Here is a 27,266-nt window from a genome sequence, read left to right as displayed (position 1 = left end):
GTGAAGCCATCTGGTCCTGGACTTTTCTTTTTAGGAAGCTTTTGAATGACTGATTCAATTTCTTTACTTGTGATTGGTTTGTTGAGGTCATCTATGTCTTCTTGAGTCAAAGTTGGTTGTTCATGTCTTTCCAGGAACCCGTCCATTTCATCTAAATTGTTGTATTTATTAGCGTAAAGTTGTTCATAGTATCCTGTTATTACCTCCTTTATTTCTGTGAGGTCAGTAGTTATGTCTCCTATTCCATTTCTGATCTTATTTATTTGCATCCTCTCTCTTCTTCTTTTTGTCAATCTTGCTAAGGGCCCATCAATCTTATTGATTTTCTCATAGAACCAACTTCTGGCCTTATTGATTTTCTCTATTGTTTTCATGTTTTCAATTTCATTTATTTCTGCTCTAATCTTTGTTATTTCTTTCCTTTTGCTTGCTTTGGGATTAGTTTGCTGTTCTTTCTCCAGTTCTTCCAAATGGATAGTTAATTCCTGAATTTTTACTTTTTCTTCTTTTCTGATATAGGCATTTAGGGCAATAAATTTCCCTCTTAGCACTGCCTTTGCTGCGTCCCATAAGTTTTGATATGTTGTGTTTTCATTTTCATTCGCCTCGAGGTATTTGCTAATTTCTCTAGCAATTTCTTCTTTGATCCACTCGTTGTTTAGGAGTGTGTTGTTGAGCCTCCACGTATTTGTGAATTTTCTGGCACTCTGCCTATTATTGATTTCCAATTTCATTCCTTTATGATTTGAGAAAGTGTTGTGTATGATTTCAATCTTTTTAAATTTGTTAAGACTTGCTTTGTGACCCAGCATATGGTCTATCTTTGAGAATGATCCATGAGCAGTTGAGAAAAAGTTGTATCCTGCTGTTGTGGGATGTAATGTCCTATAAATGTCTGTTAAGTCTAGCTCCTTTATAGTAATATTCAGATTCTCTATTTCTTTATTGATCCTCTGTCTAGATGTTCTGTCCATTGATGAGAGTGGTGAATTGAAGTCTCCAACTATTATGGTATTTGTGTCTGTTTCCCTTTTCAGTGTTTGCAGTGTATTCCTCACGTATTTTGGGGCATTCTGGTTCGGTGCGTAAATATTTATGATTGTTATGTCTTCTTGTTTAATTGTTCCTTTTATTAGTAGATAGTGTCCTTCTTTGTCTCTTTTAACTACTTTACATTTGAAGTCTAATTTGTTGGATATTAGTGTAGCCACTCCTGCTCTTTTCTGGTTGTTATTTGCATGAAATATCTTTTCCCAACCTTTCACTTTCAACCTATGTTTATCTTTGGGTCTAAGATGTGTTTCCTGTAGACAGCATATAGAAGGATCCTGTTTTTTAATCCATTCTGCCAATCTATGTCTTTTGATTGGGGAATTCAGTCCATTGACATTTAGTGTTATTACTGTTTGGATAATATTTTCCTCTAACATTTTGCCTTTTGTATTATGTATATCATATCTGATTTTCCTTCTTTCTACATTCTTCTCCATACCTCTCTCTTCTGTCTTTTTGTATCTGACTCTAGTGTTCCCTTTAGTATTTCTTGCAGAGCTGGTCTCTTGGTCACAAATTCTCTCAGTGACTTTTTGTCTGAGAATGTTTTAATTTCTCCCTCATTTTTGAAGGATAATTTTGCTGGATATAAGAGTCTTGGTTGGCAGTTTTTCTCTTTTAGTAATTTAAATATATCATCCCTCTGTCTTCTAGCTTCCATGGTTTCTGCTGAGAAATCTACACATAGTCTTATTGGGTTTCCCTTGTATGTGATGGATTGTTTTTCTCTTGCTGCTTTCAAGATCCTCTCTTTCTCTTTGACCTCTGACATTCTAACTAGTAAGTGTCTTGGAGAACGCCTATTTGCGTCTAATCTCTTTGGGGTGCGCTGCACTTCTTGGATCTGTAATTTTAGGTCTTTCATAAGAGTTGGGAAATTTTCAGTGAAAATTTCTTCCATTAGTTTTTCTCCTCCTTTTCCCTTCTCTTCTCCTTCTGGGACACCCACAACACGTATATTTGTGCGCTTCATATTGTCCTTGAGTTCCCTGATACCCTGTTCAAATTTTTCCATTCTTTTCCCAATAGTTTCTGTTTGTTTTTGGAATTCAGATGTTCCATCCTCCAAATCACTAATTCTATCTTCTGTCTCTTTGAATCTATCATTGTAGGTATCCATTGTTTTTTCTATCTTTTCTATTTTGTCCTTCATTTCCATAAGTTCTGTGATTTGTTTTTTCAGTTTTTCTATTTCTTCTTTATGTTCAGCCCATGTCTTCTTCATGTCTTCCCTCAATTTATCGATTTCATTTTTGAAGAGGTTTTCCATTTCTGTTCGTATATTCAGCATTAGTTGTCTCAGCTCTTGTATCTCATTTGAACTATTGGTTTGTTCCTTTGACTGGGCCATATTCTCAATCTTCTGAGCGTGGACAGTTATCTTCTGCTGCTGGCGTCTGGGCATTTATTCAGATTTCCCTGGGTGTTTGACCCAACAAGGTTGTAAGATTTTTCTGTGAAATCTCTGGGTTCTGTTTTTCTTATCCTGCCCAGTAGGTGGCGCTCGTGGCACACGTTTTTCTGCGGGTCCCACCAGTAAAAGGTGCTGTGGGTCCTTTAACTTTGGAAAATCTCGCCGTCCGGGAGGTTCCCTAGCCGAAGCGGCTTGGAAGAGTGCCAGCCAGGGGTCCGAACGCGGGGAGGGTCACTGGCCACCGCAGCCCGGGAGAGCGCCCGTCTGAATTTCCTAGTTGGCCCGGGGCGCCAAGCTTGGCAGGAGGGCGCCAGCGGCAGTGGCCCGCCCGGGAGAGTGCACGTTCCCGGGGAGTCACGTGTTTGGAAGGGCCTCCCCCCCCCATCACCGTTCTCCACGGCCTGGGGATTTCCGATCCAATTCTCTCAGTTGGTCCAGGGGGCCGCGCGTTGTGTGGGCGCCAGCTGCCGCAGTTTGAGGGGACCGCCTGTCCAATTCTCCCAGCCGGCCCGGGGAGGGGGAAGGGAGGGACACTGGCCGCTTGCCGCCCCGCCCGGTGAGGCCCGTGTGCCTCGGTGATCTTACCCGAGCTGCTTCTCTCAGCCAGCCAGCCGTTCCAGGATGGGGTACGCTGTCTTTTTTATCTCTGTTGTGGCTTTGGGAGCTGTTCTGTATCGTTTCTACTCCCCTAGTAGCTGTTCTGGAGGAGAAACTAAGATCCGCGCGTCTTACTAAGCCGCCATCTTCTCCGGAACTGTTTAGACTTTTTTATTAGAAACTCCATTTGTTTTAATTGGTATTCTGAATGGAATTTTTACTGATAACTTCTTCAGATTGTTCATTGCTAGTATATAGAAACAATTCTGATTTTTAAGTTTGATCTGGTACCCTGCCACATTGCTGAATTTATTTCTAAGTTCTAGTGTTTTGGTTGCGGATTTTTCAGGATTTTCTTCAAGTTGGATGATGTCATCTGGAAATAGGAAAGTTTTAGACATCTTTTCCAATGTGGCTGCTTTAATTTTTTTCTCTTGTCTCCCTGCTTTAGTTAGAACTTCCAGGAAAATGTTTAATTGCTAATTACCCCAGTGACAATGACCATCTTTGTCTCATCCCAGATCTTAGAGCAAGCTTTCAGTCTTTCACCACTGAGTATGATGCTAGCATTGGCTTTCAATATATGTCCTTTAAAATATTGAGGAAAGTTTCTTTACAATTTCTATTTTCTGAAGTTTTGTCAAGATTGTGGACTGGATTTTGTCCAAAACCTTTTCTGCTTCAATTGAGATTATCGTGTGTGTTTTCCCTTTTTTTTTTTTTTTTGTTAATATGGTGTATTGCATTTAAAGATTTTCTCATGGTGAACCTCCCTTGCATACCTGGGAAGACTCCCCCTTGGTCATGATGTATAAATCATTTGAGATTCTCTTGGATTTCTTTGCTTATAGGTTGTTGAGTATTTCACAGCTATGTCCATGGAGGATATTTGTTTGTAGTTCTATATTCCTGTGCTTTGTGTATTTGACTTTGGTACTAAAGTGATGTTGCTCTAATAGAATGAGTTAGGAGGTCTCCTCAGCTATAACTATTGGAAGACTTGGCTTAGAGAATCTCTCTTTCTGCTTCACCCAGCCAGCCTCTCCTGGGGTGTTTGTTGAGGACTTTCATTGGAGCTGCCAGCTCACAGCCTCCCCTCCTACATCCCCATGGTTGCATGAAATACTTTTATAAATCCCATATTTACAGATAGCTTCCATTGGTTCTGTTTCTCTAGAGAACCCTCATAAATAAAGTTTGGTATGGAGAGTGATTCTTGAGAAATACAATCTCAAAAATGGTTATCCTCCTGGAAGGAGGTGTACTTTAATAAAGGTATCTAGGCCCCAGGAAGCCCTCTTGGTCCCTAGCCAGTTCCCAGAGGACCTAACTGGGCCTGGTCATGTAAGCAAATTGGAATTTGGCCACTACTGTGAGACAATATCATAAAAACTGCATGCAGTAAATTTAAAATGACCAAAAACGCACAGCCAGTTATAAAGAATCCACATTCCTGCATTCCTTTTCAATCAATCCAATGAAATCATTTTACAAAATCTGGTCATTTACTATGGGTACATGTCACTATTAACACTTACTCTGCTTTCATTTTTGCTACTTGCCACTTTAGGGATTCCTAATTATATGTTACAGAACCTGTTTGATATTTTACAAGGAGATTCTGATTTATTAAGCAAAAAGCAGTTAACAGCTACGGCTGAACAAGAATTACAATTACTTGAACAATGCATTCAAGAAGGACAGCTTGTTCAAATAGATCTAGAAAAACCTGTTGATTTTATTATTTTCTTTACCTTGCAATCTCCCACAGGCCTATTTTGGCAAGATGGTGTTTTAGAATGGATCTTTTTACCAAACAATCGACAAAAACATTTAAATACATATTTGCAAAAAATCATTTCTTTAATAGCCAAAGGCTGCCAAAGATATTATCAATTAAGAGGTCACGATCCTAATCGCATAGTGTGTGATCTCAAAGGAAGCGGTTCAAAGTCTATTTATCTTCAATACCTCTTGGCAAATAGCATTAAGTGATTTTAAAGGACAAATTGATAATCATTTGCCTATGTCAAAACTTTTACAATTTCTAAAAAGAACACAATGGATTTTGCCTAAAATAGTTTGGGCTTCCCTGCTAGAGGAAGCCATTACCGTATTTACTGATGGTACTAGTAATGGACAGGCTGCATATGTCACCCCAGGGGAAAACAAAAGTTGGAAAACGCCTTATACCTCAGCCCAGCGCACTGAATTAGCAGCTGTAACTCAAGCATTGCAAAATTTTCCACAATCTCTTAATATTGTTTCTGATTCTGAATATGTCTGCCAAACAGTTACTCACATTGAGACAGCTTCTTTCTTTGAAGGAGATGAATTGTCCCGAATGTTTTTACATTTATAAACGCTAGTCAGAAATCAAATTAATCCCTTTTTTATCATACATATAAGAGCTCATACTAATCTTCCAGGTCTTTTGTCATTACAAAATCAGCAAGCAGATACTCTTGTGGGGGTAATTCAGGATCCCACAACATTTCACAAATTGACTCATATTAATAGCAAAGGTCTGCAAAAGAAATTTAAATCTTTATCTAAACAGCAAGCTCAGGACATTGTTAGGACTTATCCAACATGTGGATCTTTAAATGCGCTCCCATTTGCATCAGGGGTTAATCCTCGAGGTCAAAAAGCAAATGAATTATGGCAAATGGATGTTACTCATATTTCACATTTTTGGTAAAATGCAATATGTACATGTTATCATAGACACCTTTTCTCATTTCATCTGGGCTACCACACAATCTGGAGAATGTTTCTGCCATGTTTGATCACATTTACTTAATGCTTTTGCTGTTATGGGATGCCCTCAATCTATAAAAGTGGACAATGGTCCTGCAACTGCAGTCCCAGCCAGCACTTGATGGCAGACTTTTGAGACCTTGAACAAAGCACCTATGTAATCTAAGCTTGAATTTTCAATTCACTGAAAATGTGAGATAATAAATGCATAGTTTAAGATGCTAAGTTTGTGGTAACTTTATGCAGTGATAGAACTATAATATAGCAGGGATGTTGCAACACATTTTAATAGAAGCATTAAAATTCAAATTATAGTACAGCAGTTGTTCCTTATAATACATGACCATACAGATTGCAATGAAATTCAGAATTATCAGTATTCTGAATAATGGTCTTCATTGAAAGAAAGAAATGCTCAATTTTCTTATGCTTCACTACCTGCTTAATCTTTTTCTAATCTAGTGAAGTTACATTCACTTTCATAATTTTATAAGCAAATAAAATTTCTACACAATTAACCAGATTATTCATTTTAACAAATAGACAAACCCTTAAAATAGCTTAGTATGGCATTGGACTCAATAGAATTCTTGGTTGACGAGATTAAATCTAAAATGTGTTAAAAGATACACTAGATTCAATCAGTACAATCAAACTCATGGATATTATGGTGGAAAAATACCTTTCCTTTGCTAATAGGTATTATATTAACCACAGCACACAGCTTTGCATTTCCCTTGCAAAAAAAAATTTTTCTTGTCAACATAAATTCACCTTTCCAACAAATAAAAATGCAAAGTATTTTAACTAACTAAGCATACAAACAGAGATTTCAGCTGCTGAATCTTTTCTTTAAATCTTTTTTAAGAGATAGGTAAATATCAAGTGCTTGAATTGAATACATACATTTAAGCATAAAGCCAACAATGTGGAAAAAATAACAAAGCATATAGATAATTGGAAAATTTACTCTCCAGACTTACCCTTCCCCAAAACCTTCACAAATGCTCTGGCCACTTCTTTGTTGCGGAGACTGTAGATGAGTGGATTCAGCATGGGTGTGAGGATGGTATAGAAGATGGACACCATCTTGTCTTGTGTTGGAGAATGATCAGAAGTAGGCCTCATGAATATGAACATAGCTGATCCATAGTACAGTCCTACCACCGTAAGGTGGGAAGAACAGGTGGCAAAAGCCTTGCGGCGACCCTTCCCAGATCCCATGAGAATGACAGCTTGCATAACACGAACATAGGAAGTGATAATAACGGACACAGGAAAGAGAAGCATAATTACACAGCAGATAAATATCATCCTTTGAAAGGTCAAGGTGTTAGTGCATGAGAGAGTGAGAAGGGCAGGGACATCACAGAAGAAATGGGGTATTACCCGGGATCCACAATATGTGAAAGACAATGCAATGGAAACTTCAATTATACCATCAAGAGAGCCAAGAATCCAGGAAGAAGCAGCCATGAGACCAGAGATTTTATGGCTCATGAGAATTGGGTATCTTAATGGGTAGCAAATGGCAACGTAGCGGTCGTAAGCCATGACAGCCAAGAGGAAGCATTCAGCCCCAAGCAGTGACACATAAAAGAATATCTGGGTTCCACAACCTTCCAGAGAGATGGATTTCTTACCTGACAGGTAGTTGAAGGCCATCTTGGGTACTGTGGTACAGATGAGCATGAGGTCCATGAGGGATAGTTGGCTGAGGAGGAAGTACATGGGTGTGTGGAGGTGGGTGTCCAGGTGAATGAGAAGAGCCATGGCAGTATTTCCCATGAAGGCCACTGTGAAGATGCCCAGGATTAGGGAGAAGAAGAAGGTGTGGGTGGGGCTGTGATCAAAGATTCCCAGTAGAATGAAGTCAGAGCTGAAGTTCTGATTCATCCATGCCATGTTGGATATGTTTATTGCAGAGAATACAACATGTAAGAAAAGTCCAGGATTGTGGAATGGACGGATCAAGGAGTTCCTGCCTGGGTCATGACAGCAACAAAATTTTCTAAGTATGGGAAAATTGTTCCTTTGGGCATGAATTTTATGATTTCTACACTAGGGATAATAATGTTTATTTTTTACCTCCATGTGATTTTAAAATTTACATTTCAATGTAGGAATATGAGAGGTTTCTCAAGAGGCATATAATCTAACCTGAGTTGCAAGCCAACTCAAGTATGTAGTGTGGATCAGCCTTTCACAATTGCTGTAGGAGACATATGAAGACTCATGTATTGCTAGTAAGCTAATGATATTTGTCCATTATGTTTCTCCAATTAACACAATGTATCATTTGTAATACAAATAAAATATTTGTCAATGTGTATAGGAAAAACAATTATAAATGGCAATGAGAAAATTTTGTTGTTTTTTGTTTGTTTCTTTGTTTTTTTATACACAAAGGATTAGTCAAATACCAGGAAAACAGATGAAATTGGAAGCCAAATATCAGATATCCATTGAGTGACACTAACTTCTAATATGATGAGTTGAACTGGAAAGTAGTTCTGCACCAATAAGCCCTAATCTTATACTATCTCTAAAAATGAGGTGTGTCCCAATAGGTATTCAGATACAGGTCATTTTACTGAAGAAGCAGTTAAAACTCCTGCTCGTGACTATTTTAGCTTTAGCTGTTTGGAATTTAGCAAGTTATTAACTTCTCCAGTTCTTATTTCCCACATCTGCAAATGCAAATATTTAAAATAACTACCTTAAATAGTATAATGAAAATCAAATGAGGCAATATTTATAAAGTATTCAGAACATTACCTGGAATGCAGAGACCATTCTTTTATATTTTTATATAAAATGTAGAAATATTTTTAAATGACATATTGGAGGGAAGAAAGACTATTTCTACTTATTTCATGTACTATGCTACTTGATTTTAAATGAATCTATTTCAATTCTTGTAATAAGATCTCTTTAAGGATATGTCTTTAGTTAACTGGTTATATATAGATATATGTATTTTATATTTTACATTGTGGATATATATATATGTATATGTATATCATGCCATTTTATACTTTATCATTTTTAAGTATAAAATTCAGTGGTAGTGATTACATGAATAATATTATGCTATAATCACCACCATCTGACACCAAAATATTTTCATCACTCAAAACAGAAACTCTTTACCCATTAAGCAATAATTCCCCATTTCTTTTCCCCCAACCACTGGTAACCTCTAATATAATTTATATTTCTGAATATTTGCTTATTCTAGATATTTCACAAGGTTGAAATCAACATTTGTCCTTTCATGTCTAGTTTGTTTCACTTAGCACAATATTTTCCGAGTTAATCTATGCTGTAGCACATATTGGAAATCCATTCCTATTTATGGCTTAATATTATACCATTTTGTATCATACCACGCTTTGTTTAAAATGGTCAACAAGCACATGAAAAAATGCTTAGTATCATTTGTCATTAGGAAAATGCAAATCAAAATCACAATGAAATACCTATTCACACCTACTAGGACTGCTATTATTTTGAAAATGGAAAGTGTTGGTGGGTGTTTGTAGAAATTGAAACACTTCTACATTGCTGGTGCAAACATCAAGTGATATAGCCACAGTGACAAACTCTTTGTCTTTTCCTCAAAGTTTGTCATAAAATTAGTTTATGACCTGGCAATACCACCCTTAGGACTTTACCACGAATAATTGAAACCAGGGACTCAGACACATACTGTTTCACAAAGTTTATGGCAACATTATTCATAATAGCTAACATAATCAGTAAAATCTTTTAAATTCTCCATGTTTTCCATCCTTGTGTCTAAGGCACAATGCAAAAAGTTCCTTTATTTCAATTTGCAGGGGCTTTCCATCCATTCAGGTGTAATTTTGTAATGTGTGACTTGTGTTTTAGTTCTAGCCTTTGGAAAATGAAGATTTCCAAGTGGCTCAGCCTAAATTACTTAAGTTACATCTCTACCAGATAGTGTGAAGTTATAGTAACTCCATTTAAAATGTTCCACAATATTAGAGTTAAAATCAATTAACAAAGTGGACTAATATATGAATAATTTTTAAGGAAAAAATACTGAAATAAACTGAGGGACTGAAAGTCATCCCTGCAAACTTAGTTGTTTACCATCTTTTTAAGAATGCATAAATACACTTATTTATAGAATTAGGAATAATTTTGATATAACCTGGTAAATTGTTTTTTGAAATTTGCATTATAAATTTATCTCCCTCTTTTTAAAAACTTTTTATGGAGGTAAAATATACATATAGAAAAATGTGTTGAGTGCATGAATCCTCAATATATTGTGAGATAAAGTCTTATGAATGTCAAAACCTATATAACTACCACCTTGAGCAAAATACAGAACTTTTCCTAAGGTTTCAGTCACGGAGCTCCATTGGCCATTACTCCCAGACATAACCCATAGTCTGACATCTACCTCAGAGGCTTATGTTTACCTTTTTTTGAATTTCACATAAATCATACAGTGCATTCACTTCTGTGTCCAAAGAAATGGAAACCATTAAATCCCTGATCTTATCCCTTATTTCTATTACCCTACTGGCTCAGTCCTGGCCACCCTAACCTCCTTTATTTCTGGTGCATGCCGGGAAAGTCATGGCCTCAAGGCATTTGCATTAGGTGTTCCCTCAGTCATCCCCTGAATTATTCCCTAGTTATTTCTTAGAGCAAGTTCCCCACTGTCTTTATACCTTTACCCAGTGCTTTTTGCTCCATAAATCCTTAAGTTCATGGGCATTTCTCCCAAAAATGCAACTTGCACTAATTGCCCACTCTACCCCTTCTCCATTTTCCCCCTTAGTACTGATCCCCACCTGACACTCTAAAAATTTGTTTAGATTTTTGTTTGCTTTGTTTGTTTTCAGTTATCAGTTCCTTGAACATAGAGATTATAAATTAGAGTCCAATAGATGCATTTTGTGTCAAGACGTGTATATTACAGTTAATTTCTTGTTTTGGTTTATCTATTTCTTTGCTGCTTCAGGTGCCTTCCTTTCTGCTCTTATTCTGCTTCTGCAAAGTAGAATTCTGATTGTGGAGTTCTGTGCACATCTGGAAGGCCCCATGACTGACAGACTAACATTCATATTGTGATGGTGGGAACAGATTTCCAATCTAGTAGTGCCAAGTACCTAAAGAAGAAAGATTTTCTTGGCCTACCCACATTAGGCTAGAAGCTTTGGTACTCCCAAGGCAGTCCTGTTCAATTTAATATTAAAGAGCCTTTGGTTATTTTTATAGTTAGTAAATATCTCTTTTCTCATTGTTTTGCTTCTGGAGGTGGGGCAGGGAAGTAAGGTGGGTCATTTTAACCTTAATTCGTTTTACTTAATCCACCTCTCCAAGCTATATTTTTCATTCTTTTCCTCACCACCCAGAAGATTTCAAGGCACTTAGTCATTATGTGGAAGATTGTTCCAAGCTCTATCAGAGGACTTAATCCTGTTTATCTACCCGTTTTCATTTACTTTCTCTCACTCTAATATTTGTTGACATCCCCAGTCTGCTGCTTATTGTTACCTAACCATTTTTACTTCATTCTCCTTTGTATTCTCAGTGATCTTAAGCCAGAACTCTTCTCACAGTTTTTAGCACAGGTCTACAAAAAGTCCTTATATATTGTAGATTAATACTTTGCTATTTTGAAAGGCTACTCTGCTACTCTGTGATTAATACTCTGTTATTTTGAAAGGCTACTCTGCTACCCTGTTAACAAATTGTGTATATACTCTGTTTCTTCCACCTTTTTTCCTCTCACATTTTTGTTTGTGCAATATTTTTTTTTTTTTTTTTTTTTTTTTTTTTTTTTTTTTAAAGGAAAGACAGAGAGAAGGAAGGAAGGATAGAAGGAAGGAAGTAAGGAAGAAAGGGAAACATCTTTAAACATTTTCTTGTTTTATTGTATTTTGTTTTTCCGTTTTTTGTTACATGGGCTGGGGCCGGGAATCGAACCGAGGTCCTCCGGCATAGCAGGCAAGCACTTTGCCCGCTGAGCCACCGCGGCCCGCCCTGTTTGTGCAATATTCATTCAGCAATTTTATAAATATACAACTCAAAAGTTCTAGCTCCGAATTTCACACTATCCTGAACCCCACATAGTTCTCAATTCTCTTAGAAATGCTTCTCACATCTACAACGTTTATCGGAAACTAAACACCTATTGTTTATATAACTATAAACTATAATACATGGCCTCTGATGTTTTGCAGGTATTTTTCTAATCTTCCTGCACATAATTGCTAATTAAAACTTTCTAAAACCTTCTCTTTTTCATCTTGTATAAAGCTATCATACTGCTCTCCACAAAATTTTGAGCTATTAAGTTTGAAAAATGCCTGTGATTTCATACTTCCTGATTGAAATTTATTTCCTACAAGGAAATTACCATGCTACTTGACACAGCACAATTACAGTCCTTCTCATGCTCAATGTTCATATCCTATAAAAATTCACTTATGCTCTTATTCTTTTCTGAAATTCTCTATGTATAGTGAGATATAAACATAGCTTAAAACATATGGACAATGCAATTTGTGTAAAGTAAGCTCTTAAATTTTTGATTTTTAAAGTTCTCTTCAACAAATCAGCACTTCAGACAATCATGTTATATAATTGCATTATACTGGAACATCATTCTCATCATCACCTTCAAATTAACCTTAGATATAAAATTAACCAGTGTACGAATTAAGAGGTTAAGAGTGCTAAGGAAGCTGTGCAACACGGAGGAACTCCATGGATCAGTTCTTTCTTAGCTATGTATTTAATCATCTTCTTACTTACCTTTCTGCTTAACCAGGGCCCCATACTCCTGTTGACTCTCGATCCTACTCAGTCCTGCTCACTGAAATGTTGCTGGCATTCTTCAGTTCATCATATTTCAAGTCACTAAGTCAAATTTCTTTGGCATAGCTTTTAATAAAGAAATGCCTTAAGAGAATACGCTCATAATTGGCCCTATGGTCTGTGAATCTCCATTGCTAGGCTAATGTTCTATTAGGGATTATTTTCCAGTCCAGGGTTTCCTCGTGGCTGCATTTCACAAACGCTGTGTTAAAGCATATGTTAAAGTTATGCGTCTTCATGTTTTGCCACACAAATAGACTTATGTATTCATTTTAGACACACCAGTACCCTCTTGAAGGACATCAACATGAGCTTATAAAATGACCAAGACCACCTGGTCTTGAGGAATTTTGATCAATTCAAATTGACACAGATGAAATTTTAGTTCTCGGTAGAAAAATGCAATCATTGCAGTGTACTTGGAGGAGGAGGTAGTGCCTAAATTTTCCCAAATTTTCTTATTGCTTCCCATTTATTTTATAAAGCTACATTATCTGATCTTATATTACCTCACTTTTTAGTGAAGCCAGTCCCACAAACTCTAATTTATTTTACTTTCTTATCAGAGGAAACTAGAATATTTAATAATGTTTCATGGTTTTTAGGGCACTTATCTCAGAACAGTGTCAATGCAAGCTCCTGCACATGAATTACATGTAACCAATATCTTAGTGAAACTTATGTGAATTAAGAAGCATGCATTTAATTGCAGATATATTAGTATGAGGTACTGATAAAGACTTCTCAACTATACACATATATACATAATACAAATTAATCTTGCTTTATAAGTTATTTAATAATGTCTTCTCAGGCTTTATTTTCCCCACATACCTAAAAGTGGAATGAATAAACCAGATAAAAAATCTATTGTACAACTATACCTAAACACTGAATCAATTTTTTATACTTATAATATAGGATAAAAAGAATGTTATAAAGATATTCTGAGGAAAGGGAAATTGAAGAAAGGGTAGGAAGAAAAAAGTAAGGAAGTTATGTGGATTGAATAGAGATTGTATTTGAAAATGGAATACTGAAAGGCACGGAATACTGAAGGACACATGTTGGAATTGGAGACAAATAGAGGATTAAGGAAAAAGGGAGAAAATTTGAGGCAAGTGGGAATTTGTTTGAATGTTGATTGCATCACTGAAATCAAGTGTCCTCCCTGGATGTAGTTCATTCTGTCATTAAACTGATGATGTCCCACCTTCAACCAAAAATTATTTTATAGATAAAAATAGCATGCAAAAACTGTCCATGCTGTAACTTAGAAATTATAATTTAATTCATCCCTCTACCTTCAGATAGAAACTTCAGTTGACCTCACATAAAAAAAAAAAGATTGCAGATATGTTTTAAAAAGTCACATAATTATTTCTGAAATGTCCTTCTTATTTGCATCTGTACCTCCTGATATAGATAATATCTATATGATATTATGGATATATTATATCTTCCATTCCACCCAAAATGCTACTTTCAATTTTTTTCCTAAGCATCACTGGGTCATTTCTCCTCTCCTTCTGCAAGGTATTTGTTGGTAGCAGCTTTCTGTAGAACAGACTTATATTCCCTTAGTCATCCCATTTGCAAGGTGGAGCAGAACATTGTTCAAGTCCTGTACTTTCCATTTCCTAGTAGAAACCGTGTAACACTACCACTTACAGACCCCATCACTACGATGCACCAATCTGAGCTTACGTCTCTCTTCAGGAGATTCTCCTACTTGGAATGACTTTTGTCTTCCACATACATTTACTTTTGTAAATCTTATTACTCCTTCAAATGCTGACATAGGTGCATCTTTCTTAATGTCTCTTTGTTCTGCAGAGAGCAGGCTCTCCACATAGGGAACTTGACAATGTGCAAAAGTCAGTGTACAGAACAATATTGGCTTGCAGATCAGCAAACTGCAATTTACAATCCTGCTGTACCACCTACTTCTGTGTAACCAGGTAAGTTCATAGCCTCTCTGGATTATTTTATTTTTCATTTCCTCCACTCCCCTCAGGGTTGCTGTAAAGATAGAATGAGTTAAATTTTACACATTCTTCATCAAATTACACAAAGCTGTCAACATACATTTAGCAGATGGAAATTAATTTCACCACACATCTTTGTCATACATTTTTTAAGCCTCCAGTAAGATTCAGGATCATTTGCCAGAAATAGTTTCTGAAAATATATTGTTTTCCTTATAAGACTATTGTTTCCCGATCAAACAAGAGTGATTTACCCACAGGCAATCTTAGGTACAGCAAGTGTTAGAAAGTACAAACAAATAGACCAGATCAATAGAAGAGTATTATGTTGCTTTAAATAATAGCCTATATTCACTTAGCATATACTAGCAAAAATACTAGTTCATTTAATCTTCCATAAACTCTGTGACAAAGAAAAGTAAAGAATTAGTCTAAATTTACACATAGTATGAAAGGACAAGTTGTAGAGAAGCATGATAAGTTACTTCCCCATTTGGAGGACTTTTTCTAATATATAGCTTTTGAATTAAATGTGATTATTTCTGACTGAAAAATAAATGGACTTAGAAATGTTTGGATATGTACCTTTTCCCTTAACCTTACCTTCAAGTTGTTCCTGAGAACACCTGATACTAGTTACTTTTTCACTTGAAACCATTTAAATTTCTTGAAAAGACTTATACGCAACAACACTGCTATGTCTTCTGTGGTTAATTTTGCAATTCCTCCAGGAAAATCTGTCCCTTGTCTTTAATTATGATAGTATGGTCTCGCTCACTTTTTTCTCTCAGGAATCTCATATCAATTATTTCCTTTGTATTGAAAATATTAATGTTATTGACACTTAGGATCATACATAAATTTCTGTCAATGCCTTAATAATGACAGAGTCCTAATTTTCCTCTTCTACTTTTATGACTCCATTTCTACTCTTTTTTTCTCTTTTGTATTCTCAGATATTATCTATTAACTCCATAAATTTAACTTAAAAACAGATAAATGAATTCATCATTTTTGAATAAAAAATAAATAAAAATCCTCATTGAATTTTGGCCTTAATTACCTCTAAATAAAACTCAGATAAAATTTTCAAATTTAAAAAATTTTGAACCTAGAGTGTTTCACATTGCTATAACTGCTGGAATGTAATATTCCAGGAATGGGTTGGCTATTACAAAAGGGATTTATTAAGTTACAAGAGTCAATTCACAGGCCATGGAAATGTCCAAGCTAAGGTATTCTTCACTGAAGAAAGGCTGATGGTGTCTGGGGTTCCTCTGTCACATGGGAGGACACATGACTAGTCTTTCTCTCCCAGTGACTGGTTTCAATAGATATCTCCAAAGTGTCACTGTGAGTTTCTCTCTCTCTTAGCTCTTTTCTTCCAGGGTATTTTCTTTCTCTGTTTCCAAATGTCTGTGGCTTTCTTTTATAAAGGGCTCCAGGAAAAGATTAAGACCAAACTTGAACTGGGTGGATCACATCTCAGTGGAAATAACCTAATCAAACGGTCCCATCCAAATAGGGCTAGAAGAACATGGCTTTTTGATACCCAATAATGAAATAGAAGAACATGGCTTTTTCTGGGGCACATAGTTTCCAACCAACACAACAGATGTCATTTCTGATGTCATTCGAATTTAGATTGTGACACTATTTCAGCACTGTTGTTGATTATTCTTTTAAAACCTGCCACTTGTCAATTACTCTTTTATGGTTGTACGACTAGTTGTCTCATCACAAATCCTAAAATATTATACACTGGATTGTCATTGCATGGAAACTTTTTATTTCCCCAAGAATTATAAACCTCCCCTTCTTCTCCTTCTAATTGATACATACTTATGATCAGTAAATCTGTATCTCTTCACCTAATAATTTTTCCAGCATATCAAACACTGCCAAATTCCTTCCATTTGTATTCACTTCAATATTACTTCTTCATGTCATACTCTCTTAATTTTGAGTCCATTATCTCCCAATGAGTCTGCTGTTCCTTTAATATCTATATTCAGCTGTAAGTTACTTTCTGTCTTTTTAGTGATGTTCCTCATACAAGTTTCATCTAAGAATACTGTTGTTGTAAAAGGGAAAGAGTTGGGTCACAAAAATACTTGCTCTTTTTGCAACTCTGCATTCAAGAATGCTAGGACTATTTTACATTCCACTGGCTATTTTAACAGAAGTTACTTTCATCACAATCTCAAAAGCTTTTTTTTTTTATTAATTAAAAAAAGAATTAACAAAACAATTAGAAATCATTCCAATCTACATGTACAATCAGTAATTCTTAATAACATCACATAGTTGCATATTCATCATTTCTTAGTACATTTGCATCGATTTAGAAAAAGAAATAAAAAGACAACAGAATAAGAATTAAAACAATAATAGAAAGAAAAACAAAAACAAAAAACCTATACCTCACATGCAGCTTCATTCAGTGTTTTAACATAATTGCATTACAATTGGGTAGTATTGTGCTGTCCGTTTCTAAGTTTTTATATCCAGTCCCGTTGTACAGTCTGTATCCCTTCAGCTCCAATTATCCCTTCTCTCTTTTTTTTTTTTTAATTAACGGAAAAAAAGAAATTAACCCAACATTTAGAGATCATACCATTCTACATATGCAATCATTAATTCTTAATATCATCACATAGATGCATGATCATCATTTCTTAGTACATTTGCATTGGTTTAGAAGAACTAGCAACATAACCGAAAAAGATATAGAATGTTAATATAGAGAAAAAAATAAAAGTAATAATAGTAAAATCAAAACAAAACAAAACAAAAACCTATAGCTCAGATGCAGCTTGATTCAGTGCTTTAACATGATTACTTTACAATTAGTTATTATTGTGCTGTCCATTTTTGAGTTTTTGTATCTAGTCCTGTTACACCGTCTGTATCCCTTCAACTCCAATTACCCATTATCTTACCCTGTTTCTACCTCCTGCTGGACTCTGTTATCAAGGACATATTCCAAATTTATTCTCGAATGTCTATTCACATCAGTGGGACCATACAGTATTTGTCCTTTAGTTTTTGGCTAGACTCACTCAGCATAATATTCTCTAGGTCCATCCATGTTATTACATGCTTCATAAGTTTATCCTGTCTTAAAGCTGCATAGTATTCCATCGTATGTATATACCACAGTTTGTTTAGCCACTCTTCTGTTGATGGAGATTTCGGCTATTTCCATCTCTTTGCAATTGTAAATAACGCTGCTATAAACATTGGTGTGCAAATGTCCGTTTGTGTCTTTGCCCTTAATTCCTTTGAGTAGATTCCCAGCAATGGTATTGCTGGGTCGTATGGCAATTCTATATTCAGCTTTTTGAGGAACCGCCAAACTGCCTTCCACAGTGGTTGCACCCTTTGACATTCCCACCAACAGTGGATAAGTGTGCCTCTTTCTCCGCATCCTCTCCAGCACTTGTCATTTTCTGTTTTGTTGATAATGGCCATTCTGGTGGGTGTGAGATGATATCTCATTGTGGTTTTGATTTGCATTTCTCTAATGGCCAGGGACATTGAGCATCTCTTCATGTGCCTTTTGGCCATTTGTATTTCCTCTTCTGATAGGTGTCTGTTCAAGTCTTTTTCCCATTTTGTAATTGGGTTGGCTGTCTTTTTGTTGTTGAGATGAACAATCTCTTTATAAATTCTGGATACTAGACCTTTATCTGATATATCATTTCCAAATATTGTCTCCCATTGTGAAGGCTGTCTTTCTACTTTCTTGATGAAGTTCTTTGATGCACAAAAGTGTTTAATTTTGAGGAGTTCCCATTTATTTATTTCCTTCTTCAGTGCTCTTGCTTTAGGTTTAAGGTCCATAAAACCACCTCCAGTTGTAAGATCCATAAGATATCTCCCAACATTTTCCTCTAACTGTTTTATGGTCTTAGATCTAATGTTTAGATCTTTGATCCATTTTGAGTTAACTTTTGTGTAGGGTGTGAGAGATGGGTCTTCTTTCATTCTTTTGCGTATGGATATCCAGTTCTCTAGGCACCATTTATTGAAGAGACTGCTCTGTCCCAGGTGAGTTAGCTTGACTGCCTTATCAAAGATCAAATGTCCATAGATGAGAGGGTCTATATCTGAGCACTCTATTCGATTCCATTGGTCGATATATCTATCTTTATGCCAATACCATGCTGTTTTGACCACTGTGGCTTCATAATATGCCTTAAAGTCAGGCAGCGCGAGACCTCCAGCTTCGTTTTTTTTCCTCAAGATGTTTTTAGCAATTCGGGGCACCCTGCCCTTCCAGATAAATTTGCTTATTGGTTTTTCTATTTCTGAAAAATAAGTTGTTGGGATTTTGATTGGTATTGCATTGAATCTGTAAATCAATTTAGGTAGGAATGACATCTTAACTATATTTAGTCTTCCAATCCATGAACACGGTATGCCCTTCCATCTATTTAGGTCTTCTGTGATTTCTTTTAGCAGTTTTTTGTAGTTTTCTTTATATAGGTTTTTTGTCTCTTTAGTTAAATTTATTCCTAGGTATTTTATTCTTTTAGTTGCAATTGTAAATGGGATTCGTTTCTTGAGTTCCCCCTCAGCTTGTTCATTACTAGTGTATAGAAACGCTACAGATTTTTGAATGTTGATCTTGTAACCTGCTACTTTGCTGTACTCATTTATTAGCTCTAGTAGTTTTGTTGTGGATTTTTCCGGGTTTTCGACATATAGTATCATATCGTCTGCAAACAGTGATAGTTTTACTTCTTCCTTTCCAATTTTGATGCCTTGTATTTCTTTTTCTTGTCTAATTGCTCTGGCTAGAACTTCTAACACAATGTTGAATAATAGTGGTGATAGTGGACATCCTTTTCTTGTTCCTGATCTTAGGGGGAAAGTTTTCAATTTTTCCCCATTGAGGATGATATTAGCTGTGGGTTTTTCTTATATTCCCTCTATCATTTTAAGGAAGTTCCCTTGTATTCCTATCTTTTGAAGTGTTTTCAACAGGAAAGGATGTTGAATCTTGTCAAATGCCTTCTCTGCATCAATTGAGATGATCATGTGATTTTTCTGCTTTGATTTGTTGATATGGTGTATTACATTAATTGATTTTCTTATGTTGAACCATCCTTGCATACCTGGGATGAATCCTACTTGGTCATGATGTATAATTCTTTTAATGTGTTGTTGGATACGATGTGCTAGAATTTTATTGAGGATTTTTGCATCTATATTCATTAGAGAGATTGGTCTGTAGTTTTCTTTTTTTGTAATATCTTTGCCTGGTTTTGGTATGAGGGTGATGTTGGCTTCATAGAATGAATTAGGCAGTTTTCCCTCCACTTCGATTTTTTTGGAGAGTTTGAGGAGAATTGGTACTAATTCTTTCTGGAACGTTTGGTAGAATTCACATGTGAAGCCATCTGGTCCTGGACTTTTCTTTTTAGGAAGCTTTTGAATGACTAATTCAATTTCTTTACTTGTAATTGGTTTGTTGAGGTCTTCTATGTCTTCTTGAGTCAAAGTTGGTTGTTCATGTCTTTCCAGGAACCCGTCCATTTCATCTAAATTGTTGTATTTATTAGTGTGAAGTTGTTCATAGTATCCTGTTATTACCTCCTTTATTTCTGTGAGGTCAGTAGTTATGTCTCCTCTTCCATTTCTGATCTTATTTATTTGCATCCTCTCTCTTCTTCTTTTTGTCAATCTTGATAAGGGCCCATCAATCTTATTGATTTTCTCATAGAACCAACTTCTGGTCTTATTGATTTTCTCTACTGTTTTCATATTTTCAATTTCATTTATTTCTGCTCTGATCTTTTTTATTTCTTTCCTTTTGCTTGCTTTGGGATTAGTTTGCTGTTCTTTCTCCAGTTCTTCCAACTGAACGGTTAATCCTGCATTTTTGCCTTTTCTTCTTTTCTGATATAGGCATTTAGGGCAATAAATTTCCCTCTTAGCACTGCCTTTGCTGCATCCCATAAGTTTTGATATGTTGTGTTTTCATTTTCATTCGCCTCGAGGTATTTACTAATTTCTCTTGCAATTTCTTCTTTGACCCACTCGTTGTTTAAGAGTGTGTTGTTGAGCCTCCAGGTATTTGTGAATTTTCTGGCATTCCGCCTATTATTGATTTCCAACTTCATTCCTTTATGATCCGAGAAAGTGTTGTGTATGATTTCAATCTTTTTAAATTTGTTAAGACTTGCTTTGTGACCCAGCATATGGTCTATCTTTGAGAATGATCCATGAGCACTTGAGAAAAAGGTGTATCCTGCTGTTGTGGGATGTAATGTCCTATAAATGTCTGTTAAGTCTAGCTCCTTTATAGTAATATTCAGATTCTCTATTTCTTTATTGATCCTCTGTCTAGATGTTCTGTCCATTGATGAGAGTGGGGAATTGAAGTCTCCAACTATTATGGTATTTGTGTCTATTTCCTTTTTCAGTGTTTGCAGTGTATTCCTCACGTATTTTGGGGCATTCTGGTTCAGTGCATAAATATTTATGATTGTTATGTCTTCTTGTTTAATTGTTCCTTTTATTAGTATATAGTGTCCTTCTTTGTCTCTTTTAACTGTTTTACATTTGAAGTCTAACTTGTTGGATATTAGTATAGCCACTCCTGCTCTTTTCTGGTTGTTATTTGCATGAAATATCTTTTCCCAACCTTTCACTTTCAACCTATGTTTATCTTTGGGTCTAAGATGTGTTTCCTGTAGACAGCATATAGAAGGATCCTGTTTTTTAATCCATTCTGCCAATCTATGTCTTTTGATTGGGGAATTCAGTCCATTAACATTTAGTGTTATTACTGTTTGAATAATATTTTCCTCTGCCATTTTGCCTTTTGTATTATGTATATCATATCTGACTTTCCTTCTTTCTACACTCTTCTCCATACCTCTCTCTTCTGTCTTTTCGGTTCTGACTCTAGTGCTTCCTTTAGTATTTCTTGCAGAGTTGGTCTCTTGGTCACAAATTCTCTCAGTGACTTTTTGTCTGAGAATGTTTTAATTTCTCCCTCATTTTTGAAGGACAATTTTGCTGGATATAGAAGTCTTGGTTGGCAGTTTTTCTCTTTTAGTAATTTAAATATATCATCCCTCTGTCTTCTAGCTTCCATGGTTTCTGCTGAGAAATCTACACATAGTCTTATTGGGTTTCCCTTGTATGTGATGGATTGTTTTTCTCTTGCTGCTTTCAAGATCCTCTCTTTCTCTTTGACCTCTGACATTCTAACTAGTAAGTGTCTTGGAGAACGCCTATTTGGGTCTAATCTCTTTGGGGTGTGCTGCACTTCTTGGATCTGTAATTTTAGGTCTTTCATAAGAGTTGGGAAATTTTCAGTGAAAATTTCTTCCATTAGTTTTTCTCCTCCTTTTCCCTTCTCTTCTCCTTCTGGGACACCCACAACACGTATATTTGTGCGCTTCATATTGTCCTTGAGTTCCCTGATACCCTGTTCAAATTTTTCCATTCTTTTCCCAATAGTTTCTGTTTGTTTTTGGAATTCAGATGTTCCATCCTCCAAATCACTAATTCTATCTTCTGTCTCTTTGAATCTATCATTGTAGGTATCCATTGTTTTTTCTATCTTTTCTACTTTGTCCTTCACTTCCATAAGTTCTGTGATTTGTTTTTTCAGTTTTTCTATTTCTTCTTTATGTTCAGCCCATGTCTTCTTCATGTCTTCCCTCAATTTATCGATTTCATTTTTGAAGAGGTTTTCCATTTCTGTTCGTATATTCAGCGTTAGTTGTCTCAGCTCCTGTATCTCATTTGAACTACTGGTTTGTTCCTTTGACTGGGCCATATTTTCAATTATTTGAGCGTGATCCGTTATCTTCTGTTGGCATCTGCGCATTTAGACAGATTTCCCTGGGTATTGGATCCAAAAGTTTGGAAGATTTTTCTGTGAAATCTCTAGGTTCTGTTTTTCTTATCCTGCCCAGTAGGTGGCGCTCGTGGCACACATTTGTCTGCGGGTCCCACCAGTAAAAGGTGCTGTGGGACCTTAAACTTTGGAAAACTCTTGCCGTCCGGGAGGTTCACTAGCCGAAGCGGCTTGATCCGGCCCAGGGTCCGAACGCAGGAAGGGTTGCTGGCCGCCGCAGCCCGGGAAAGAGCCCGTCTGAATTTCCTATTCGGCCCTGGGCGACAAACGTGGCGGGAGGGCGCCAGTGGCAGCGGCCCGCCCAGGAGAGTGCACGTTCCCCGGGAGTCACGGGTTTGGAAGGGGCCTCCCCCACCCATCACCGTTCTCCGTGGCCTGGGGATTTCTGATCCAATTCTCTCAGTTGGTCCGGGGGGGCGCGCGTGGTGTGGGCGCCAGCCACCGCGGTTTCAGGGGACCGCCTCTCCAATTCTCCCAGCCGGCCCGGGAAGGGGGAAGGGAGTGACTCCGGCCGCTTACCGCCCGCCCGGTGAGGCCCGTGTGCCTCGGTGATCTTACCCGAGCTGCTTCTCTCAGCCAGCCAGCCGTTCCAGGATGGGGTACGCTGTCTTTTTTATCTCTGTTGTGGCTTTGGGCGCTTTCTGTATCGTTTCTACTCCCCTAGTAGCTGTCCTGAAGAAGAAACTAAGATCCGCGCGTCTTACTAAGCCGCCATCTTCCAGGAAGTCCCTCAAAAGCTTTTAATGATACTCAGTAGATTTTTCAACTTTGCAGAATCATTTTATGAGAAATGATTTCTCACTTTTATATAATTTTCTTTTTCATATTGATTTTTGGAATTGTCTCACATTTATTTAATATTTACATTTTTCTCTTCAATGAATTGCATTTTAATAAAATATCATTAATTTATTTTTTGTGGAAGTAATATTGCTTCTCCTTTTTTTTCACCTTTTAAAAACAGATTTGCCTATATCTGTGATCATTGCCTATCCTTTCATTGTATGATATATGTATGGGTAGGACAGGCAATTTTCTCTTTAATTTGTAAATTTCCAGATAATAAAAATAACACTTCAAAGGCTTTATGGGAAGAACTATACCTGAGAAGTCTCATCTCCTTCTAGACCTGATTTATATTATTAGATCCAAACGTCTTGCCTGATAAGCCTGAGGTCATAAATATATGAGACTTTTGTTGTGTTGCAGGAGAGAGGGAAATGTTAAAAGAGGCATGAGTGTATTTTGCAGGTGGACAGGTGTATCCAGAGGATGGGCTGCAGTAGATTGTATTTTCTAAAAGTGCTTACTGCTATTCTTACATTCACAGCTTTTCTAGAAATTTAACTCTCCCTCTAAGAGATATTCTATGACCCCAACACTTGCCTCTGGATGTTACATTGTGACTTCTTCAACCATTAGAATATGACAAAAATGATGTTCTATTATTTCTTAGGATTTCCCATAAATATATATGCACTTCTACTTTGTTTTCTTGGTTATATTTAGTTTAGAATATATGCTGCCATATTGTAAAGAAGCAAAAGCTGTGCACATAGAGAGATTAATTGGAGAGAGAGAGAAGTGCCCATGCAGTTCCTAAAAGCTCCAGAACCCCAGTGCTTCAGTGCTAGCCACCATGTGATCGCATGGGAAATTCGGAGCTAAAGCCTCACAAACGAGCTCTTCCTGAGTTCCTAACTCACAGAAACCATGAGGAATAAGATTATTGTAAGCTGCTAAATATCAAAGTGGTTATTATGGAACAAGAATATTTTATCTTGGAAACCAGCATGCATTTCACATATGACTATCTTTTTTGCGTTTTTTTTATTGTACCTTGTTGATTTTATTTGCTAATATTTTGATTAGTATTTTTTAAATTTTTATTAATGATTGACTAATGGCAAATGTTTCTCAGAACATTCTTGTTTGGCTTGGTAATAACTTTGCTGGCCTCATAAAATAACTCAGATACTGTTGTTCCTTTGACATTCAAAATATATTGAATATCCATAGAATATTTATTTATGCATATCTATAGAACCACTGTCATTTAAATGTACAATCTAAGGCATCCAGGAAAAGATACCTTAATTCAAGAGGGATGATGAATTTAAGGGTTTTTCTTTCAAGTGGGAAGGCATATGGCAAACATGGTCAGGGTTTCTCTTTCATCTGGAAAGGCATGTGGGGGACATAGGATCGTCTGCTAGCTTTCTCTCCTGGTTTTCTATTTCATGAACCTCACTGGGAGGCATTTTACTTCTTCACCTCCAGAGGCTGCTGGCTGGTGGATTCTCTGCTTCTTGTGGCTGTGTTGTTCTGCTCTGGCTGACTCATGGCTCTAATAAAGGGACTTGCTCCAAAATGTTTCCTCTTTTAAAGAATTAATGGGTGGAGTCACAATGCCATGGAAGCTATCTGATCAAACATTACTGCCCACAATTGGATGGGTCAATCTCCATGGGAACATTCAAAATGCTCCCAACTAGCAATATTGAATGAAAATTAAAGGACATGACTTTTCTGGAGTCTACCAAAGAATTCAAACTGGCACAACCACAAGTGACATTTTAGTGTTGATTCACCTCAGGTGTTCCAGACAATATCTACGAAAGAACACAATTATATATTATAGAGACTTCCATATACTCAATCCTACATATCAGTAATAATTCTTTATTATTTAAGGAACATGTTCTGCAAACAGACTTGTTTTGTTCCTATTTTCACACACGAAGTATGGAATGTTCCCTTTTTGCTACCCAGATATCCAGGAGGCTAGATTGAAAATAACAAGAGAACAAGGGAGTAACATACTGAAAAAACAGGCTTGGTCAGCAAAAGAGCTGTGAGAAAGGATATAAAATAAAGCAGCTGAAGCTCTTCGGGGCTGCAGTCATCTTGTCTATCTTCTGTGTGTCTGTGTGACTCATTCCATGGGAAGTGTCCGCGTCTGTGTCTATTATTTCGCAGGGGTTGCTGAAAGACTGCAACAATATTCACCCATAATGCTACCACCACTGCAGTTTTTCTAGGGTCTCATCAGTGTTCTTCTACTTTGTCCATTCTAGATTTCCTTCACCCCCACCTGGAAACTCTTCCAGTCTCAGGCCTTACCAGGTGGCAAGTCATCACCCCTGATGAGTTAGATCTTTTTGTCACTATGCCTTTCTCAGGCAGGGTTTGTTAAATTTTTCCATTTATTAGCAAAGTTGGACAGGAGAATATCAAGAAGTGCCTAAGTAAATCATGAGGTACCACACATATTCTCCACTGCCATGTAATATAACAGCATTACCTTCTTCCCTTTGATCAAATCAGTCACTTCTGCCAAGACAGGGGTTCACCATTCTTTCCTGTCAGGCCCTGATCATAAAGAGCAAGAAGTGCCCAGCTGGGATTGCAGCAAAGAGTTCAATGGCAGCATTCTTGGCCTTATGTCTTTCAAATAAATATTAAAATAAGTTTGTCAATGTTGTCAGTATATTTGGTGTGGATTTTGGGAAGAACTTTATCATATTAATTTGCATGTAACATATTAATATATTGAGCCATATCTTCATGTATGTAGCACTATACATTTCTAATTTTATTGCTCCTTTTTCAAATTGGAAAAAAACAATGACCTCTTTGCCCTTTGAAACTACTGTGTACCCTAGGAAAGAAAGCTAGCAGACATCATCATATACCTTGCCAGCTGACAGAGAAACTCTAAATATCATCAGTCCTTTCTTGAGTCAAGGTGTGTTCTCTGGGTGCCTTAGTTTGGATGGTTTTATGGCCTTAGAACAGTAATCTTTTAATTTAAATTACCTTTTAAAAAGTCAACCCATTTCTGGTATATTGCCTTTCTAGCAGTATTAGCAAACTAAGCAGATATTGATATCAGAGAAGTAGAGAGCAGTGATTGGCAAATACCAAATATGTTGGAATGGCTTTTTAAATGATGAAGGTGAAGAATCTGAGAGATTTGTGAGGAACTTGATAGAGAAGGCTTATGAAATTTGAAGAGACTGTTGGTAGAAATGTGGACTCTAAAGATACTTCTGATAAGGCCTTAGACAGAAATGGTACATGTGTGTCATGGTCAGGTTCATGTGTCAATTTGGCCAAGTTGTGGTACCTGTTTGTCTGGTTGGGCAAGTGCTGGCCTGTCTGTTGCAATGAGGACATTGCATAGAATTAGATCATGATCACATCAGCTGCATCCACAGCTGGTGCCATTTGTAATCAGCCAAAGGGGAGTGTCTTCTGCAATGAGTGATGCTTAATCTAATCACAGGACGCCTTTTAAGGAGGATTCAGAAGAGACAGGCTCTATTCCTGCTTCGGCTGGTGAGCCTCTCCTGTGGAGTTCGTCCTGACCCTCCATTGGAGTCGTCGGCTTCACAGCCTGCCCTGCGGATTTTGGACTCTGCATTCCTGTGGTCACGTGAGACACTTTTATAAATTTTATATTTGCAAGTGTTCCCTGTTGATTCTCTCTCTCTAGAGAACCCTGACTAATACAATGTCTTATTTCAAACTGGAAGGAATGATCCTCCCTTTAAAGTGGCTGAGAATTTCACCAAATTGAGTCCTGGTGGTGAATGGGAAGCAGAATTTAAAAACCACAACCTATAGTTGAAGAGTTTTCCAAATGTGGAAAGTGTGGCCTGGTTTCTCCTTGCAAGTTATACTGAAATGTGACAGGAAAGAGATA

The 27,266-nt window shown here is 36.8% G+C and overlaps 1 protein-coding gene and 1 long non-coding RNA gene across 3 annotated transcripts in view; one reads left to right on the top strand and one right to left on the bottom strand.

The window, feature by feature from the left end:
* The window catches only part of LOC143653473 (uncharacterized), a 163,416-nt gene that overhangs the window by 71,044 nt on the left and 65,106 nt on the right, over window positions 1-27,266 (top strand). For both annotated transcript variants that reach the window (XR_013161304.1, XR_013161303.1), the window contains exons 3-4: window positions 14,525-14,649; window positions 26,847-26,996. This is a non-coding gene — a long non-coding RNA (uncharacterized LOC143653473). The remainder of the gene's footprint in view (window positions 1-14,524; window positions 14,650-26,846; window positions 26,997-27,266) is intronic.
* Window positions 6,791-7,729, bottom strand: LOC143653467 (olfactory receptor 2M3-like). Its single transcript, XM_077124492.1, has one exon. It carries the CDS (start codon window positions 7,727-7,729, stop codon window positions 6,791-6,793), a length of 939 nt encoding a protein of 312 aa, XP_076980607.1.

Source organism: Tamandua tetradactyla, chromosome 13 (assembly GCF_023851605.1).
Source record: "Tamandua tetradactyla isolate mTamTet1 chromosome 13, mTamTet1.pri, whole genome shotgun sequence".
NCBI classification, from domain to species: domain Eukaryota; kingdom Metazoa; phylum Chordata; class Mammalia; order Pilosa; family Myrmecophagidae; genus Tamandua; species Tamandua tetradactyla.
Note: the sequence above shows the minus strand (reverse complement) of the source record. Positions and strands in the feature narration are given on the sequence as shown.